Source organism: Coturnix japonica, chromosome 28 (genome assembly GCF_001577835.2).
Source record: "Coturnix japonica isolate 7356 chromosome 28, Coturnix japonica 2.1, whole genome shotgun sequence".
NCBI lineage: Eukaryota > Metazoa > Chordata > Aves > Galliformes > Phasianidae > Coturnix > Coturnix japonica.
The window spans coordinates 3313546-3335043 of NC_029543.1; the positions used below are offsets into that span (position 1 = coordinate 3313546).

General features: G+C 45.2%; 1 protein-coding gene across 1 annotated transcript; it reads right to left on the minus strand.

The window, feature by feature from the left end:
• Positions 1–337: 337 nt before the first annotated feature.
• SIN3B (SIN3 transcription regulator family member B) lies at positions 338–13584 on the minus strand. Its single transcript, XM_015886190.2, has 19 exons — positions 13502–13584; positions 12972–13078; positions 12316–12469; positions 11379–11642; positions 10902–11045; positions 10555–10677; positions 10000–10089; positions 9465–9583; positions 8940–9147; positions 8196–8312; positions 7619–7857; positions 6856–7039; positions 6041–6635; positions 5382–5551; positions 4659–4832; positions 4323–4415; positions 3938–4032; positions 3322–3526; positions 338–2944 (listed from the first exon to the last, which is right to left on the minus strand). Exons 2-19 carry the CDS (start codon positions 12992–12994, stop codon positions 2714–2716), a joined length of 3228 nt encoding a protein of 1075 aa, XP_015741676.2. The 5' UTR covers positions 12995–13078; positions 13502–13584; the 3' UTR covers positions 338–2713.
• Between the last annotated feature and the right edge of the window lie 7914 nt (positions 13585–21498).

The window sequence follows — 21498 nt, forward strand, 5'->3', positions numbered from 1 at the left end:
ATGGCAAAGGTGCTGCTAGGAACAAACCAACACAGAGCTGAAAGGCTGAGTGAACTGTGTCTGCTTAGCCTTGAGAAAAGAAGACTGAGAGAGGACCTGATCCAGGTCTATGAATATCTGAGGTGGGGGGGGGGGGGTCAAAGTGGGGAGACTAGACTCTTTTCAGCAGTGTGTGGAGACAGGACAAGGGGAAATGGACAGAAAGTGGTGTATAGGAAGTTCCAGCTGCATTTTTCTACCATTGAAAATTGAGTTTCAAGCACATGACAGTCAGTTCTGGGGGTTATCAGAAGGCATAAATGAAATCTTAAACCCATTTAGAACAGTGAGACCTGCAGACTTTTAAAATCAGTATTTTATTTGACTTGGATGTGCAAATAAATATTAAAAAAACAACAAACAAACTACATTCAAAGAGCTGGCAAAGCAATTATAAGCCCAAAAGCAAAGATCCTTCAAAAAGATGGAAGAACAAACTCTTGATTCGAGGTGGTGCTTGCAGGTACAACAGCTGAGCTTAAACTCTCAGACATCAGCAAAGCACTCTCAGACCTGCACTGCCCACTTATCCCATCACTTCACATCATTTGCTACCACTGTTTTTGAGACAACAGCACTACGAAGGGCCACAGTCTGTCGTAATCTGTTCAAGATCATAAATTAGAAGTTTACAAAATAAGGATGCTTAAAAATACCTGAAGTACACTTAAAAAATGGGGAGATGGAACAGGATGGCACACAGGTGTGTTACCCTCATGGGACACCTGGAATCAAATGCATTTTAAGCCACGAGTTGCAACCTATTGTCTAGTAAACATTTTTCTGTATCATAAAACCATAAAATTTGGCACAGTTATCATCTCCACTGGAAGACAGCAGAGAGGTGAACAGGACTGAGGTGTATTCTGTTAAGCTGACTGGAAGAGAAAGGGTTACTGTGCTTTGCACTGGGCTCGATCCCCCTCTCCACCTCGCCCTCCCATATCTATGTGGACAGGGGGAGGAACCTCGGAGCTCATTTCAGTAACCAGAATTCAACAGACACTCAATGAGAACACGAAGAGAAGTTCTGCACTGGCAGTGGTTGTGCAAGTGGCCACAAATGCCAAAGAGTGGCCTCCTTCATTCCCTCCCACAGATTAATTTGCAAAAAAGACAAAGAGTCAGTACAGTTTTGTATTAAACATACCCCAAAGGCCAATTTTTCTACGGTCAAGTGAGACAATTGCAAAACCCAACGCTGTACAGTGGAAATAACCCAGGACAAATCCTACAGGCTGCTATTTAGGTTTCGCTGAAATTATAACCTAAAATCAAAGCCACAAAAAAAGTATCCAGGTTGGGGGGTTATTCCCTTAAGAGCCATGAAAAGCTGGAGGTTGAGCTGAAAGAGGCTGGACCTGCCTCAACACATTATGTTTGTCATATGCTCCATGAGAGTGCTTGCCTTTGGCCCCCAAAAACAACAGCAAAGTCACAGTGGGGCTGCAGGACAGACACAGCTGAATTTCCTTGATTTTTCAACAGGTTTAGTCTGACAGTTGATGCAGTTTTCTGCACGGTTCAGGTTACATTTTGCTTTGCTTCTATTCAATAAAGCTTGGGTAGAAGTAAGGAGGGTTTGGTGGAAAAGCTTCAGTGGTTGTGGCTGGATCTAATCCTCCCCATTACAGACTTCCGTGTGTCACTGCAAACACAGCATCTGCACTGACCTAACAGGAACAGCAGAATATCTGGGACAAAACTTCAGATCCAGAGCAAACACTGTGCTGCAAGAGCTCCATCTACTGCCGTTATTTAAGTGGTACAACCCAGCAGAACCGCAGAATCTGGGCACACACAAGGAAGAGTTTGCAGTCTCCAGGGGCTGCCAGTCAGCATGCAACATACCAAAAATAATCAGACCAGACCTCGCAGTGGATATCCTTCTCCACACACACGCTCCAAGCAGCTTCAGATCGGAGACAGCACTCTGCAGCAGGTCACAAATTCTCAGAGCAATGAGAGGGGCAGACAGACCGTGGGCCTTGGCTCCTCCCCAGCACTGCAGCTCACAGAGATTCTTCCCCTTAGTTCCCACTCCAGAATACTCAGTTGGTGAGCAGGAGTTAAGAGTGATCAGTATGCTGTTCACCTCTGCCTCACTTTCAACATTTTCTCACCGGAGCACCAGTAACAAACACTGCATTTGTTGCCTTATTAGTACACGCAGATAACGAAGCAGCCTGCAGCAAGGCTGGCAATCAGTGCCACGCTGGCACTTGGAGGTTACACTGAAGAGTTCTGCAGGCTTCAAGACGGCACAAATTCAGGAAGATAGGGCACATTAAACTTCTGAAAAGTGGAAGCAGCTGCCAGCATTTGCCAAGCACCAGCCAACTCCTGTCCAACAAAGCCACCAGTGGCAGATCACCAGGAGCCCAGCCCACTCGTTCTGCCTTCCTGTGTTGGCTGGCCAGCAGTGGCTTAAGGCTAGGAAACTACTAAAAAGTGTGTGGCAATGCCAAGAGCCCTCTTCCTTAAAGCTGTTCGGTCTCTTCATGATGACTGGAGGATTACACTGCAAGGAGACAAGTCTAGGCCATATGGAAAATACGTTATAATCCAAAGTAAAATGCTGTTTGGATAAATACCATTAATACATTACATTGCATTCCCACCACTATTCTCAGAGTAAATGTGTTTCACCAGCAAGTCCCAGGCACAAATTTCCTCAAGGTGAAGCTGGATGGCGACTGTACTGCACTCTGTATCTGTTCACAGGGACTCCATGGACATTCACTGTCTCACAAGTTGTTTTACAGGGCACCATCTCCTCATCTTCATCTCCCATTAGCCAATCTTGAACTACATCTACTGCCTCCATGGTCACATTCTCTTCAAGCCATCTGTTGTGCCACTCTTCAAACTGCTGGTGGTGCTTTAACAGCACCATTGGCTGTACCTGAAAGCAGAAAAGTAAAAAAATCACTGAGAGGTTTCTGGGCAAGAAGTCAAAACTTCCACCTCTTTGTATGTCCAAGACAGGCATGCTATACAACACAATACAAACAGAAAAGCCACACAGCTGCCTTTAAGGATCTCTATTTCTTAATGTTTGCCACTCCCCTTTAAAATTTGCAAAGAAAAACCTGCTGAACTAAACTAAAGCACAGAACATTTCCCATCTTTCTTCCTTGTTTCATCCGATGCAGAGGAGTAACTTCTGGATGCAGTTTGCAGAAATTCAGCTGCAAGACTTCTTATCAATACCTGTCTTTTGGCTGCAATCTTCTATCTCTGCTATAGTCTAAGCTACTGAGAGAGTAACAGGAGATGCACCTGCTTGGCTCGGCAGAGCGCTCCCCGCCTGTACATGTAATCCTCTGAGTTCATGATGAACATCATTTTGTGGGTGTTGAGCTTGAACCGACAGTCCACATTGCACGCGCTCTCAACCCCAATCAGTCTCTTCCAGGAGCTCTTCACCTCACTCCGCAGAGCTCTCACTTGCTTACATTGCCACTTGCGAAATTTCTTTAGGTTTCTGGAACGAAACAAAGATTATGAAGCATTTGTCACACGTGTTTACCCACTCTCTTTTTACCCAGCTAGCATTGCCGACAGCACCAGTATGAAATGTATGTTTTAGTTTTCAGACTCTCAACAAGTAGTTACCAAAATGGAAACAAACAAACTAGACCTCAAATTCCCCCCAGAAAGGACTGCTTAGGCAGTCCCACTCCATCATCAACACACCTCAGCGCAGTGGTCATTAATTTTTTTCTTCAGCATTCCTGTACAGCACATTGAACACCAGCAGTCCCCCTGGACCTCAGAAACGAGTGCATTTCCCTAGAACTGCCTGTGCTGCACATCACCTGCTATCACTGCCAAACGCTCAGAGGAAGCAGGACCAGCTGACCCAGATATGACTCAGGAGAGGGAGGGAGCTCACCTTTGCAGAAAAACTGGTTTCAGTAAGAAGCCATCATTCTGGCTGTTGGGTACTCCTTCTACCCCAACGTACTGCTCCATGTAGTTAGCAAGGTGCTACAAGAGATCAATTTCAAGTCAAGACTTCTCTCAAGATAAACACTGCTGCAAAGGACTAGTTTATTTCCAGATGCTCTTTAGGAAGCTGCTGGTACCTCACCCAACCCCAAGATGATTTATGTTGGACCTGTTTCATTAACACACACATTTCTGTCAATGCCCACACCTCCCAGATAAGCTTATCTTCCTGGCAGAAACTCATATTTGGGATTAAGAAAGCTGAAAAGCATTCTTAGACATCTGTTTTGTCTGTCGTACAGCAGACTCCATGGCCACAAAAGTATTACCTGGACCTCCACCGGATCTTCTGTTTGGGTTTCTTCTGTATCCAGAAGCTCAATGGTCATGATCACCTGTCCCTTCCGCTGTAGAAACATTACCTGTAAATGACAGGTGAAAGATGTTGGCCACGAGTCCACAATAAAATGATGGATATTCACAAGTTGTTTGGACAATAAATACAAGAACAGGAGAGGCATAAGCAACAAGGCTTTTCAGTGAGTCAATACACCACCGCACTGTCTATGCTGTTTTTGGTACCCCTGTTTCCATATTGTGGCCTTGGCACTTTAAAACCCATTTCTCCCAGGTGAAGTGGCACAGTCCTGGCAGCAGGTTCTCACCTTGAAACAGTTCTCATCTGCCATGCAGCGTTCAGCCTTCCACTGATAGCTGGTCTCCTTTGCTGCCCGGACACACCTAGAGGATAGGTTACCTCCAGCAGCACCTCGCTTCCTTTCATTCAAGTAGAGCTCAACAACCTTCAAGCAGATGTCATCACTCACTAAATGGTGAAGCTTCCATTAAAAAAATGGAGAGAATTCAGTTAGCAGTCTGGGCCAAGACTTAACTTCAGTGTGTTATGAAAGGAACACAAAACTAAGCATAGCATCATACAAAATATCAAAGATTTAACTCCAGAGACTTTATATACTTTATTTTACCTTTCATTACTTTGCAATATAAGGGAAAAAAGAAAGTAAGGAACTAATGTGCCTAATTTAACAAATAAACAACAAAAACCAACCCTACAATTAGAAGACAGATATTGCATACAAGGGACAAAGCCTTTCTTTTGCCTTCGATTTATCTTGGAAATGGCAGAATTTAAAGTCTGGAACTGAAGAAGTGTTGGAAAAGGCCAGGAAGAGTCAGTCCCCTGAGGTGGGCCCTGTACTGTAGCAGATACTGAACTATCGCACTGAACTTTTATTAAGCCCTTTCTGCCACAGATTTAACTTCTATACATTTGCTGAAAGTTTTGAGAGTTCTTGCATTACAGGTGCTGTAAGAAAGCTATTTGTCCACAGAAGGGAAACATGCTGTCCCCCAAAGAGCATAGTTACCTGGCGGACAATATTCTGCACCAGTTTGTCCATAGTAAAGCCAATATAGGCATGGATAGTGAACATCTCCCTTAGCGTGTCCTCATACTGTGTTGGGTCAATATTCCCATCCAGCAGGCTCCTCACCATATCCAGGAATGCAGGGTAGTACTCCTCCAGTTCCACCTCACCTGGACAGAGGAAAAGAGCAGTCACTTACTACATGCAAAAGGCAGAGTGCAGTCAGGTGTACAGGACAGCACTGCTCGAGAATCATGACATTCAGTACTCGGAGAACCTTTGCAGAATTCTCTCTCAGGAGAACTGACATACTATAACAGTTCTTCCTCAAGCTCTTTTGCAGTACTTTGAGTGGTTAACGGTTTCATCAGAGAACCATTCACATTTTAAAACTAAGTAACACTTTAATACAAGATACTTTGGGAACACTGGACAGCTGTGCACTTGTGGGAAGATTTTATAAACTATGCGTGAAAGCCCTCAAAGGACAAATTACAAACGAGCTGTCCTGTCAGATCAGCTGTACCCATGAACTGCAAACAGAGCAGAGGTTTGGACCCCTACATTCCTTGCCGGCTGGTCGCAGTTACCCAGATACATACAATCAAGCACTAACAACCAGAACATTAATAATGGACTACGTCAGAGCATATTCTTACTTGGCTGCTTCAGTCTTAGCTCCATGGCTGGATCATTGGTCTTTTCTTTTCTCCCCTCACAAAGGAGTTTCTCTCTCTCTTTTTCAGTCCGATATTCTAGAAGCTGCTTCTGTGCTTGACGATAAATCTTTAGGAGCCTTGAGCACAGAGTCTGATGAAGGCGGAGGAAGAAATACCAATTATTATTGACAAAGAACAGACTGTAAACATCATCCAGAGTGTTATGGGGCTCAGTAGCTGTAACATCACAGAAGGTTGCTTTTGTCTCCAAAGGACTGCTTGGAGGCCCAGGCACATGCTTTTTCCGTAGCTCTGGAGTATCCAGGTTCTGCCCCTGCTGGTTTTCTCTGTCTTCATCTGCTGATTCTTCAGAAATACTGTGTTCAGGAGGCTGAGAGAAGAACAACTCAGGTATGAAGTGGTGCACTATCTGCCGAATGGTTGCTTGATCCTCCTTTTGGATGGTAGGCTGACGTTTTACATAATAGCTGATAAGAGATGCTGCGTCTTCCAAAATCTGCTTATCTTCGTAGATAAAGATAAGATGAGGCTCATTTGTGGATGAACTTCTCCCCTCTGAATGCTGCTCCTGATGCTGTAATCAAGAGACAAATAGATAAAAGATCCTTCCACTCCATCCTCAAGTGCCATTCCTGCCATAAGAAATAAGCCAGGATTAACTCTATGCTTGGGACAGCCATTTTGGACTGAGAACTCTTCAGAGCACCTCAAGATGATCCCAGGCACGGAGCGAACCTTCAGACAATAGTGTAAATGAAGGACAAAGAGAATTAATTATTCGCTAGCATACATACCTCATCATAGACGCTCTCAATTTCATTCAGCAAACTCTTGGAGCGCAAAGCTTTGGTGTCATTTTGTTTGAAGTTGACAGCCTGGTGGTCAAGGGACTTCAGATAGGCTTTCTCGTACTGCTCACGCCAAATTTTGTTGAAGCCCTGCTGGGCCTCCCGCCACTCCTCCTCTTTTGCTTTCAATCTGCATAAATGTACAATCTACTTCAGTTTGAAAAGACAAATAAAAGCACCATCACTGGAGATAAGCTGTCCTTTCTAACAGTGTCTACCAAAACCAGCTGTTTAAAAATGCTTGGAAGACTAGAAAATAACAACAATTTCCAACACCTTAACTTTCTCATTGGAGATCATTTCACAGAACCTTTCAGCATTGCAAAAAGAAGTGTATGACCCAAGTATTCAGAAACAGCAGGACAGAGAAGAAGGGAGGACTTAAAACTCATATTTTGCTCCCAAATCAACCTCAAAAACTTGATGTTTTTTTAAAGCACAGTCTGTGAACTCTAAACACAGACAGAAGCATTTTCAGCAAGCTACTGAAACATTTTAGATGCTTCTAACGAGCTGCTAAAATATTTGTCACTTCAGAAGTAAACAAAATCTACTTTATTTCCTATTTCTGTACTTTATTATAATGTAAGGAAGTAAAAACCAAGTTACTTATTGGGGGAAAAAAAAAATGAAAAAAACAAAAATGAGCTTTACAATCCTGTGTTGGTTTCTTTAAGATCCCAGGTGAGTGTGGGAGAACAGGAATTACCTCTTAAGAACAACTGGGACTGCAGTAACTGGGTTTTTCTTCAGACTTTCAATGATCTCTGGTGCTTTATCACCATAGATGCGGTAGATGGCCCTGCGTTGGATCACTTCTGATGTCCCTCCCAAGCAATCATCCAGCCGAAATTTTTCCTGATCCTCTTGAGTGAGACGAGAAAGCTTTTTCTGCACACTCTCCAGCACACGTATTGTGGCTAAATTGGTCTCCAAGACAACATCCAGCTGTTAAAGAGTCCACAGAGACACAGTTTAACAGCGCAGGAAAATGGAGCTGAGCAGTGCTCAGATCTGCTGCCTGCTGGGTGGAGCTAAGAAGCATCAGCAAGGCTTCTTACTGGAAAATAGACCTATGCCAGTTCTCCAAAGGTAACATGCTTTCCAGAACTGCACTCATGCCTAAAAGAACTGTTAGCAAGTGGGAAAACCCCAAACTCTTGCTCAAACTAATGAACACTAATAAAGCTTCCAGTATTTGGTAATGATTAGTTCAGTAAAAAGCCTTAACAGCTAAAAGTTTTGTTTTCTGAGGAGGGAGAATGGAAGCTGAACAGCAGAGGTACCTCAAACCGCTCATCCTCACAGCGGTGCAACTGTTCCTCATAAGGAGTCTTCTTGGAGCTGACAAAAGTTGAGTCTTCAGACCAGGATGGAAATGAAACCCAGGTATCGTTTAACACCTGCAAGAGTGCAAAGATACAACACTGAATAATGTCTTAGGAGCCAGAGCTGTTCTAAGAGCTCTGATACTTCTCTGTTTTATTCTTGAACAGTTCTTCCTTAAGTTTCTACTGCAAGTTTCAGCCTAGCTAACACTATTATGACTATGCCTAGATAATTAAAGGTCTGTGTAGAAATGCATCAGAGTTCACAAGCAGCTTCACTATCTTCTCTCAAAGCAGATATTGCAGTAAAGTAGACAACAGGGAACAGTGGGAGTAGATGTCTGTTCTCAGTGACAGCAGTGCCTATGGCATTGGCTCACAGTGCTCTTTCAGGAGAAACACTGCTTCCAAAGGTGAGTCCACTGCTAGAGAAATAACTTCCATTTTTTTTTGTCCATTCAAATAAATTTGTGCATGCAAACACCCTCAAAAGAGATTACACTGAAAGACATGACTGAGGATGTGTTTAGATAAATCTAACAAGCTGAATGTGGATACTCTTATTTCAATGAATTGGATGAATAACTGATACAAGACTGAAGAGGGATAGTCAGTTAAAGAGGAGCCCATGTGCAGAAGCTGTACTTTCATTTACATAATTACAGTGTTTGTGCAGGGATTTAGTGGATGATGCCAAAGTACCTCCTTGCAAATGGCTGTTCTCCCACTGCACTTTGGCTGCTGGTAGGTTTTTGGGAGAGCACGGTAACTTGATCCAATGCGTTTGCAGGAAGCATAATCTATTTCCCGACTCATTCCATCTCCGGATCGGTCGCTCAGTGGAGAAGCAAACGAAAGCTCTTTTACACCAAGAAAGGACTTGAACTGTGCAAACAGCTCTGGAAATTTCCTTCAAAAAACACAAATAAGCATGACCTATGTTATTTCATTCCAACAGTTTTAGGCTGGCTAATACTTGTCATAAAAGCATGAAACCTAAATAAGCTCCTCCCCAGAATGCTCCCCAAGAGTTGGGTAGCTACATTAAAGATTCCAATTGTATTATTTCTCTTTGTGGATTAGCTTTGCATTGCTGGCATGCTACCTAAAATGTATTTCTGATGTTGAATTCAAAGCTTCAGTGACAAAATTCACAGCACCTACCAAAAATTAACAGAGCAAGGCTGAAAAAGGCCAATGCAGCAGAGATGGCAATCAGTAACTTACCCTAAAAATGGCGTAACTAACTGGAGCAGCTCAGAACCAGAGACCAACTCCTGGTTGAAGAGAGCAATGCAACGGAGAAAATTTTCATAGACTTCCTGACTTTTGAGTACTCTACGCACCTACAGACAGTTTGGAAAGAAATTATCAAACCACTTGAATGTCACTTTTAATTAGTGTTCATATTCTAAGGAGTCTGAACCACAGGTATGGAGACCAACCTCTATTTGCATTGCAGCATAAAAAGAGAACATTCCCCAGAAGTCTCAGTTTCAAACATTAATTTAATAGCTACATATAGTCACTATCAGGAAATGCTGCTGAAAAGCACAGTAAAACGTACGTGATAGAAACAAGCATTCGGGAAATGGCTAATGATCAGTTCCCATTCTTCCAAACCCATCTATTTGCTTTTTTCTTGGTCTGCCCTCCCTCTGCCACTTGAAGTCAGGCAATTGCTAAGTGCTGACACACAGATTAAATAAATAATAACAAGTTTAAAGTAAGCCCACAGCGTGACAACAGGCCGTGTACTGACCTTGTCAAAGAATGAAAACTCCTGCAGCGTTCCATATTTTCCCACTGTTGCTACTGACAGATCTTTGGTACCTCTCAGTTTCATTTTCTTCTGTCAAAAGAACAAACGATTATACTTAATATGTTGTCATTCAAATGCTATCAAACTCCACTTGTTGACACAGAACAGCTCTCTGCAAAGTCTGATCATCGGTATTTCCCGAACAGCAATCTAGCATTGCTATGTCAAGTCCTCCACAGCAATCTGTATCAAATGAATCCTAGTTGAGGAGGAGAAGGATCACTTCAGGAAGAATTCCAAAGAAAGTTTCCTTTGCAGAAGCCATGAATTACCCTTTTGAGGACCAATACTCTGCACCTAAAGGCTTGATGATCAGTATACAACATGCTACCATATACATCTTAGAATGCTTTCCTTGCAGATTATATAAAATAGTTTTGATTTTTTTCCCCCTTGTACCTAACCTACATGCTTCACAGTCACTACTCATTACAACTTTACCCAAGGAATTACATAAACAAAACGAGTAATATGAGGTCACTTGCAGAGAGATACCTTTGCTGGGCCAGAAACAGGACGCAACAGCAGCGGCCTGGATCGCTTTTTGCTGTGCTCAAGATTCTTTTCATGCTCAGTTTTCTGGACACTATTCACTTCACATGGTCCATTTCCTGTGAACTGAAGAAAACAAATCATCGTTTCAATGCTCTCTCCTCAGTCTGTACAAATAACAAATCCTGTTTATCTGAACAAAGAGCATGTAGTTAAGTGACTTGTTTTGTGAAATTCCAAGCAGTGAAGAGAAGTGAATTTCATCTACAGGTTGTGAGTCTTTCCATAATGCATTCTACATATGAACAGGCAGCATTAAATATTCTGCCTTGCTTTAAGCATACACATACCAAAGACCTTTTAGCCTCTGGAAGAAACTGTCCAAACTCAGAGAGGAGATCCTCCTGGCCTCTGAACAGATTTGCTACTTCAGTAAATACTTCTTCCTCTGACATGCCCCGAAAGGGTCGACCTTTAGTGTTAAGCTGTTCTTTCTGAAAAGATACACACAGATGTTAAACAGATACAAACACACGACTCACAGCAGCCAAAATAAAAACACAACATAAACTTCATATAACTATTAGACAGTCCAAGGCTCCTATCCCACAGGTTATCACTACATCAGCTGAAGGTTATTGAAGACAGATCCACGTACAACCCCTCTGCATCTCAGAGCCCAGGAGGTTCGACAGTTTTCACACTTCTGTCATTTCATATGAATATCTATGAGGCAGTTGTTGCACAAAGCCTGATGTCTCATTTGATAGCTGTTCAAGCAGCCACACCACAAACCCATAATCTATCTTACATTGAAGGCTTTTTACCTGATAAGTATGAAGAATTTCTAAAAAGGATCTGTAAATTTCTGGGTGGTCAAGGAAGCGCGTTTTGATCTTATTCACGTAGCTAATGGCATTATTGAACTCTACAGAATCGGACTCCAAAGGGATTTGGGATTTATCTTCTTTGTACGGAAGCTGGTGCCTAAACTCCTCAGTACAGTCACTGTGGTTGTGCGAATTCTCCTGTGAGTAATGCAACAACAGCCCGCTGCCAGGGAGGGCGCTGGGAACAGGCTCTGAGGGCACCTAGTGGCATAAGACATACAAGACAGTGACTCGTGTTGAAACACAGGTGCAACTACATCCTAGCATTGATATTTTAAATGTTTAGCTAAAACAGATTACCACATGAAGAAATAAATGTGGGGGGGAAAAAAGATTTAATTTGCTAATACATTTTCTTCCCTGTGTTATTAACACCACGAGTTAAAAACAAACAAACCCATAAGCCATATCTGACTTGGTAAACAGTCTGACTCACTGCTGCTTTTGACTGTCCCTGCATTATCCACACTTGTGAGGCTGTACCAGGTAATGTGTGCTGCAGTTCCTGTTACCACTGTTCTATGTCAGTTTTAAGAAACATTAAACTCCTGAGCAACAGAAAGATCTGAAAGATACATACTGCTACTAATCAGCATTAAACCACAACTTTATCAGCAGAATTCAGTAAGAACTCTATTTCGGCCTCCACAGCTGCACAGTAACAAGAAAAAAGGAGAGGCCAATGTGTACCCAACCATCACACACAAGATGTATTTCAGTTTTACATTGTAGCCCTTACCACATCTTAAAAACTAGGTCAGAACTTTTGCAATGTGCAATACATGCAAACGTACATAGCCTAAACAGCGCAAGAGATGTGCGAAGCAATATATTAATAGGATTTATTTGGAGTACTGTGAGCTTTATAACCTACCTGACTTGTCAGCGGTGACTGTATACTTAACTTCCCATTCTTTGGAATTTCTATTCTGTATCCCAGAGGGAGAAAAGCATTGAATCCTACAATGAGGTCGGGGTGTTCGTGGAACAGCTGTGAGACGCGTCGGATGACTCCGGGTGTGTCGATGCTAAAATTGAGAAGAATTTTGTTACTTGTGTTATGTCAGAAATACAACTTAAGGCCAAAAAACTACAGAGGTAGGTGAGAAGCCAGATGCCATTCTCATCAAAAACAAGTCTGGAATCTTCAGACCTAGGAGTGAGCCCAGGCAGAGGGAAGGAGCAGCATCCACTGCAGCCACCCACTGGGAACATTCTCCATAGAGAAGAACATGCAGGTTACCCAATATGGGCACCACACAAAGACTGAGAGCTCTCAGCAATACTCTTAAAATTCTTCATCTGTTTTTCCAAATCTGCGTTTCAGAGCAGGATGTAAAAACACACTGTTCTTTTCCCATGGATTTCTGCTCTGGAAAACAAGGAAGCAGACGGCACTGGGATGGACACCTCCTCCATCACCTCCAGCGTGGAACAACTGGGCCAGCAAGGACAGGGGAACCATGGGGTGAAGGCTGAGGAAGCCCCCAAGGTTGAGACAGCCCCGGGGCAGCCCGGGCCGGGCTTTACCTCTGGCTTTTGAACTCCTTCATGATCTCCAGGAAGCCGTTGTAGGTGGCGGGGTCACTGCCGAAGCGGATCTTCACCTGGTCCAGGTAGGAGAGCGCATCCTCCACCTGTGGGCGGGATGCTACTGAGGCCCCGGGGAGGGGGCGCACAGGCCCGGGGCGCTGCAGAGGCCTCGGCTGACACCCCCACCGCGCTGAGAGCGCCGGTGAGACGGAACAGACCCCGGGGGAACGCCGCGATACCGGAGCGGGGCTGAGGGCACCGAAACTGTGGGACCGAGGGGGGGATCAGGGGACGGGAGGATGGTGGGGGAAGGCCGCGGTAACGGGGGTGGGGAACGGGGCCGAGTGTGGGGGGGGGGAAGGCGGGGGCGCCCCGGGCTGTGGGAGCAGAGGGGCGCCCCGCGGCCCCGGGGGCGGGTTCGGCGCCGGACCGGGGCGGGGCGGGTCACGGCGGGGCGGGCAGGGCCGCTCCCCGCCGCCCTCCGCGAGGATGGGGACGAATCCCGGGGGGCCGCGCTCCGCACTCACATGCACCGGCAGCTTCTCCTGCGCCGCGGCCCGGCCGCCGCCGCCGCCGCCCCATCGCGGGGCGCTGCCCCCCCGGCCGCCGCCGCCGCCCCCCGCCGCCATGTTGGGAGTCGGAGCCGCCGCCGCCGCGCGCCCCCCGTCAGCGCGTGCGGAGCGTCTGCGTCAGCGCGCACGGCGCCACGGCCCGGCCCGGCCCGGAGCGGAACCGCCCGCACCGCGCGACGCTTCCGGCCCTTCCAGCGGCACCGGCGGGAGCGGCGGGGAAACCTGAGCGGGACGAGGGAGGGACGGGGCTGCGCGGGGTGAGCAATGCGGGACCGCTACGGGCAGCGGCGGGTGGCGGACGGACGGACGGACGGACGTTGTACGGGAGCCCGGGGCCCTCGCGGTGGCCGCTCCTATTGGGCCGCGATTAAAGGGCACAAACTGAGCTCCAGCGCCCGTTGTGGCATTTGTGGATCAAACACCGTCTTTATTTATTGTTGCTTATTCGCTGATCTTACACGCTCGTTCTGTGGTACGTGGCAGCGGTGGCTCGTGCTGTGAAGGCGAGGGGACCTGCAGGGCTACTCAACCACATCGTTCTGAAGCAGGATGAGATAAGATGGGATGGGATGAGATGAGATGGGAGGGGAGCGGCTGTTTGTGCTGTTTCAGGTTATTCATCTTGGCTTTTACAGCACCGAGCAGATGTGGGACAGCGTGTCGGTCCAGATCAGGCTCCCAGAAGGGTTTCCTTGGTCACACTGCTGTGTGCTGCACTTCCTCCTGTCCCTCCCTCTGATGTCGTTGCACAGAGCTGTGGTGGTGGTGTGCTGAGAAGAGGCTCTTGTGGGACGACAGAACCTCTCACAAATGATGCGACCCAGCCTCGTGGTGGCCACAAACCCATCTGCATTGGGGAATGATCCTACAAGCAGTGCTGTGCATGCGCTGCACCACCAGCAAGGCACCTGTGGGGCCAGGCACAGAGCAAAGGGCTTAATGTACATCCCTAACTTTGGGCTTCCCCTAATGCATGTCCCCTGCTTCCTTTCCCAGCAGACAACTGAACTCTGTTGAATTGGACCACTACTGCTACATGAGAGAGAGGGAAACCAGTATGCTATGCTGTCTGTTTCTCCATAGGACACCATAGGGATGTCTCATAGAGACCTTGGGTTGAATTTGCAATTAACTTGACTGCTATTTGAACCCTTTGCTGAGAGCTGTAGTGCTGGGATTTCAGCTTTTGGCTTTGATATTTGTAGTGGAAATGCTATGTCATGGCCTGAAACAGTGTTGGAACACCTGGTGGGAAGGCAGGGCCAACCCAGGGAGCTCAGGTGCAAGCAGTGCTGCTGAGTGATGGAGGGGTGGAGCCAGGATCCACCCCTTCCCAGCCCTCATTGAAGGGTTGGCTGTGGAGGTGAGGGTATCTCTGGTTGGAGATCCCTGCTTACTTGAGGCCTTCCAAAGGTAAGCAGTTATTTTCTTCAGTTTCTGAATTTATGGTCGCTGCATTCAAGCTCATTCTTATTTGCTGCATTCAAGTCTTTGCTAACTTGTTATTATAGCATTACAGTGTTCTACCCTCTTCTGGGATATATACTCCGGTGTAGTGATACAAGGTGGGTAAGTCGAACGCATTGCTGTGGTTTGCTCGTGGGAACTGAGAAAAAGGAAGCATAGTGCATATGCTGAAATAACTGTGGCTTAGTAAAGTCATCTTTGTTTGTTGGCAGGCTTTGGCCAAGATATTAGGCTGTTTTCTGATCTAATATTCATTCACATGGGTGTTTTAACTCAAACTTGAAGCATGTAGGGTGCTCTAAGGCTGTTCAATGTTGCTAACAATTCAGTTATTCACCAGTTGCAACATTCCAGACTGTGATGGTCTGATCCTGTGTCCAAGTATTGGTCATCTTTTGAGAAGCATGCACAGTGAATGCTTTTCAGGACTGAAAACAGATGGTGATTGGGATCAGATTGTGACATGGAAAGCACAGGTTGAGGTGAGGCTGCCCTAGAGTATTCAGTGGTTATTCAGTACTTAAGAGTAGTGTTAAAACATTACTAAAGATTTTTACCAGAGCAGTCCTTTAAGGAGGGTGTGAGCTGGCCCAAACTATCCTGTTCTGTTGCTGTTGTTAATTTGGGAGGACTTATTCTTGTCACAGATTTGACATATTTTTCATTTAGTTGGCATAAGCAAGAATAATCTGTAGATGGGTAACTCCCATGACTGATGTTTTAGTGTCATAGTAGTGCTAACAGTAACACTATTACACATAGTGCTTCTTCAGTTAGACAGGGTTGGCACCTTGATAATGTATCCAGGTGCTTCAGAATCAGACCTGAACGCTGTCTGTCAGTTTAAACAGCTCTGCGCAGGACTTGGGGAGCCATGAATCCTGTTGGTTGGCTCTTCCTGATAGCTTAGGGCAGTAATTCGCTGTTAATGCCATCATACTTGCATACCAGTGTACCTATTAAAGAGGTGGAATGATATAGCTTGACTAACTTGAATGAAACACCAGCAAAGCCAAGGAAAAAATATCCTGCTCCTAACACTGCAAGGCAGATACTGGGCAACTGCTAATATGGAGTTATTCTAAAAGGAATGTGTGAAGCACCTGGAGGCATTTGACCTGCTTGCTTTCCTTCATGAAGTGCTGTCTCCAGATATGAAGCACTGACCTAGTGAAGAGGTGGCAGAAGAGACAGAAGCAGCAAGGCCTGAGCTACCTTTTGTGTACACAACATCCATTATTGTGGCTGTAGCTCCTTAAGTGCTTGTTTTTTCAGCACCCTTAAGGAATGGCTGTACCTTTGTGTCTGCAGAAGAATATACAGTCATGTGCCTCTCATCCAGTGAAGGTGATGGGAGGGGTGCTCTTCAATATGTGCATCTTGGATAACAAACTTTACTCTGCCAGGAATCAAATTCCAGGTGCACAGGCAGTGATCCATGGCAGCTGAGACAGTGCATGTTCCTTTTCCAAATGCTTTCACACACCTCACCTTGGCTATGAGTTAAGAGAGGAGGATTAACAAACCAAGGGATTCTTGGTGCTTTCAGCAATTGGCAGAATGCTGATGGCTAAGAGGTGATGGCCAAGCTGTCAAGGCTTTTTTCAGACCTGAAAGAAGCTATCCGACCATAAAGAATGGAGAATGCTCACCAGGGAGGGTGTGCAGCATCTCTGTAACTTCCATCTTGCAGACTAGCATTAAGCCATCCTGGGAACCTGCCACCAGCAGCTGGTAATCAGAACTGAGTGCCATCACTGCACTGCCTGCTGTGAGAAACAAAGAGGGAAGTCTGTTCCTGATACTGCAGACAAAAAAAAACAATCTGAGATTGTTAATGTGCTGTGCTTCCCCAACTGGAAACGCCCAACACTGCCTGAATCCCTTAGTCTGTGCCAACAGCAAGATTAGGTTCCCTTAGACATATCTAGGTCAGTGTGTGCTTTTGTTGTCCTGGCGACAAAATGACCCACTTTCTCTATTCTCATTTGTTGAAGCAGTTGCAAGTGGGGATGGTGCATCTCTGAGCACAAAGGCAAATAGACCTTTATTCTGCCTTTGTGTAAGCTCACAGGCAAAATGGTATTTCTAGAGAAATGCGTATGATCTCCTTCTTGCTCTGTTTATTTATACTACTCTTACTTGGATCTTGCTCATAACAGATGGATGATTAGATGTTTGCTCGGGCTGTAGCCATCCCCAGGGCTAATCCTACCTTTGAGGAATCTGGTGAGCATTGTGTGGAGGGGTTTCTCAGGTACGGAGAAATCCACATGACTGAATGAGATCAGGGTAGTGACAGGCACTGAACCAGCCGAGGCGCTGCTGGCACAGCTTCCCAGTTACCTCTGGGTAAGAAAGCACAAAGAAAAGCAGCCTGGCCAGCACATCTTTGGAGCAAGTCTAATATACACAGAGAACAGAGATGAAAATCATTTGAGAACATGACTGTGGTGGGCTTGAGAGCTCCCATAGTTGTGTTTATGTGATGTACAGTACATAATGAACTGAGGTCCTTATCCAGCCAAGCCCTTGAATAAGACAGGGAGGGCTACAGTTCTATATATATGCTTGGTTCTAATGGGGTGACAGGCTGAGGAAGGAATGTGAATTCTGAGAAGGTAAAAGAGTAGTGCTGCATATCTGCTTTTCTAGTCAGCATCCAAGCTGTTATCTCTGACAGAATAAGGATGTATATAAAGTACAGCACCTCCACTCACAGATGAAGCTGCAGGCTTTGCTCCTGAGCACAGCTGTGTCACCACAGTGTAACAGCTTGGAGACTCATGCAGAGGATACCTGATGCATCTAGGAACTTCAGGATGCTTCAGCTTATTTACCTGAAAAATCTGAGCTGACAAAGACTTGGAGTGGGGGGAGGGCTGGCGAGGAAGAGGAACCATCTTCCCACAGAGCAGATTTTGGTGTGTGTGTCTGGGCTGAAGCTCATGCTGCTCTTTGGACCTGCTGAGTTCCCAGCTGAGCCTGCTCTTTAGCCAGGAGGTGACTGATAGCAATTCTCACAGTAGCAGTGCCTGTCTCCAGAGACAGCTGTTTTGTCTTTTTGTTGTTTGTTTTTTTTCCTAAGAAATCTTGTGGAAATTTCAGCTATTTTGACAGGAGCAGTAGGAAGTGGTTGGCTGTCAGTTCTGAGATGCATCCTGGAGCATCTCTCTGCATTTGGAGAGCACTGCTATCTCTATAGCAACCGGTGTTTGTCACCTGGCAGAATCCCCAAGGTCTTGTCTGAAGGCTGATACGCTCCCTACCAGGTGCTGTACACACCTGAGGACCCTTTGTTGTCTTCCTTTGTCTGTTCTAGAGCTACTTCCCCCTGTACTCTAATTTCTTTTTAAGGTGGTGGTAGGGATTTTATTTAGTGGCGAACGTACCATTACATGCTTCATATAAGGTTCAGGCACTCAGATGTATAAAGGAGGTTTTTCAACCCCCAGGATCATGCCTGTTCCCTTTCACAGTTTGCCTTTGTCAAATGGTGTGGGCAGAGATAAGAAAACAGACCTCCCAAGGAGCCGAGTTCATCGGTTTCTCTTGAAATCAGATTGAGGAGGCTGCTGTCTATCCCTGTTTGTATCCCCTCTGCATCCCTCTGGCATACACAGTAATAATTAAAGAAAAATTAGTAGTGTGTATTTATGTAATGGGTTCCTTTTGCACACAGTACTTGGCTAGATGACTGAAGGTTAATCAAGAGATTAACTGACATCTTAATCTATCATAAATCAGACAGATGGGGAGATGAAGCCTCTTATTGCAAGAAACTAACACTACAGAGAGCCTACATTAGGGTTTAGCCTACATCGGTCTCGGTCTAATATAAGACAACATCAGGACTCTGAAGTCACGCTTTTTTTAGACTATTCTTCAAGCCTCTGTGATCAAAACCAGTGATGTAACAGTGGAAAATGTCAGCTCCATTAAGGTTGCTTAAAATATACTGTGCTGGAGAGGTGACAGCAGACACAGTCTGGAGGATGAGGGTGATCACTGCCATCCAGGCAATGGAAGGTAGTGATAGAGGAATATGTAATAATGATTTTGTTCTATTGGTGTCAATACAACACTGAAGCCTTGGGAGCTTCGGCAGCACGCTGCAGTGTGCAATATGTACATTACATTGCATGTACCTGTCATTAGTACTGATGACAGCAATCCTCATCACCAACAAATCCAGTTGGAGCAAAGTCCCAGCTAGCAGTCATTTTTGGAAGGTCAAGATTCTCAGCATTACTGAGAAGAATTGAGGACTGGGCTAACTGGAGGACAAGCAGCTTGCTTGCTGCAGGACTGCAGGTGTTACTTTCTGTTGAGCAGGGAGTTTCTGCAATTTGCAAATCAAAACCAAACAAAATCAACCATCCTTTTCCAGGGCCATTTTGGATTTCCTTAGGCTATAAAAACGTTTAAGCGTATCAGACCTGTTTTCCTGCATTCCACATCTACAGCTTACCTGTACCCTAAAGGTAAGATGAAATCACTATTTCATACTGATTCTTCCTAAAGGTTTACAGTTGCAGGCTCAATAAAAGTCCTCCCTGCATTCTCTTTCAGAACATAAAGGAAGCGGGTAAGTGTCAAGAAACCCTCAGTGATACTTCTTCCATGGAGAATGTGTGGAAAAATGCAAATGTTATGCATGTGTGAAAGAGAGGCCAGACTCAAAGCTGTTCCTCAGTGTTGATCTTAACACTCTCAGAGTGATAAACTTCTTTGTTAGAAATGTCGCCTCGGAGGTGAAGTGAGTAGCAGCTGAGTCACAGTGGCAGTGCAGACTCTGTGGATGGGAACTTGTTTTCTCACCCTCTGTTCCATGAGCTGCCATCCCCCACGGTTCAGACTGTCTGCTCAGACCATGCAGGCAGGACTGATCTCAGCTGGGAGTAGTTTTGTGTATGCCTACTGAGTGAGGGCTGCACTTCTGCTTTCTCTTGAAATCTAAACCCACTTTATTAGCTTTTCCTTACAGAAGAGCAAGAACACAAATCCCTCTAGCTTGGCCCTCTGTTGTCTTTGCCCTTTTACACACAAGCTGTTGACATAGAAGTTTTCTCCTTTGGTCTCTCAGGTCCTTTACTGTGAATAATAATCTGTTTCGTATGTTTTTATTATTATTTCTTTTCTACAGAGGCTTTAAGAGCAGTAGAGCTTTCCCTGTCTGTAGAACTAATCTGCAATGCTGAAAGCTGTAGATGTTGGTTTGGCTCTCTGTCTGCAAAAGAAAAGGGAAACCTGTCAATCAACAAGAAATGCTGAGAGCAGCAAATGAAACACTTGCTTTTTCCATCGGGCAACCAGGGCGTCTCTCAGGATTAAACCTCTTGCTAAATTTAGCCACATCTCACTTGAGTTGGGATCAGGAGTTATCAGAAGGCAATGACGTCTGTCCTGTGGAAGTCTAAGCCCTGGCATGCACCTCTTGTACCCTGTGCTGCAGCAGTTTGGAGCTGGGAACATTCTGCACAGCATGGGGCTCTTCAGATGAGGCAGGATTTCTCAAAGCACTTGAAATAAATACATACTCTCAGCTGCCTGCTCTTGTTTATTATTCTGTCCTGGTCCTGAACAAAACTTGTCCACGCACTGAGATGGATGTCATGGGAGAGCAGAATGGTTGAGCCACATGAAACGTTCTGCTGCTTTTTTGGGTTGTTTGTTTGTTTTGAATATGTGTAAGACTTGCACAGACCTCCTTTTCTATTGGTATTAAATCTCACATTCCAATGCAACTTAAATTCTTAACTGTTCTGGTAAGGAGTACTAATTAACATTTTCAGAGCAAGCTTTGAGGGTACATAAGTGAAAGCCATCAAAAATCAATGGCCCTTTGCAGGTTCGCATTGTGTCATCCAGGTAGGGAGCTCCTTTGTTCCTTGTGCTATGGAAGCAAGTTAAGTAACCTACTGGGAAATGCCCAGCTAACATTCTTCTGGCTGGAGGAGAGCCTTAAGGAAGCAGCACAAACGCCTGAGAGCTTCCCAGACGTGCAGAAGCCATCTTGAACCCTGTGCTCCCACAGCATTAGTTAAAAAGAAGTTACTTCTAAAAGAAACTTCTTTGCTAGCTGGAATGAAGGAGGTCTGCCTGAAATTGTACCCAGAGCTACCAGTGCTGAGCCATGGAAATTTGAGAAAGGTTCCTTATCTCTCACTATGAAAGCTACACTGAATGAAAGTTGTGACCTCCCTTTGTGGCAGTTGTCTTCTTGGTACTAATCACATACCAGATAAAAAACCTTAAAGGTGCAGAGCTTTAATTTTAACATATCTCAGAACATTTCTCTAATCTGTTCTTACTTAGCAGCTATGATTTTACCCAATCAGAAGTATTTTGGAGAGCAAGGGCTTTGGCACTTAGAAAGCAGCAGCTGATAGCAGACTATCACAGAATGGTTGGACTGGAAGGGACCTTAAAGCCCACCCGGCTCTTAGCCCTGCTATGGGTTGGTTGCCACTCACTATATTAGG

Coding starts and splice junctions, on each gene's coding strand:
- SIN3B (XM_015886190.2), bottom strand. CDS start 12,994: ATGAAGGAGTTCAAAAGCCAGAG. Junction 8,313..8,939: donor GAACAGCCATTTGCAAGGAG/GTACTTTGGCAT, acceptor GCACTCTTGCAG/GTGTTAAACGATACCTGGGT. Junction 6,636..6,855: donor TTGAGAGCGTCTATGATGAG/GTATGTATGCTA, acceptor TCTTGATTACAG/CATCAGGAGCAGCATTCAGA.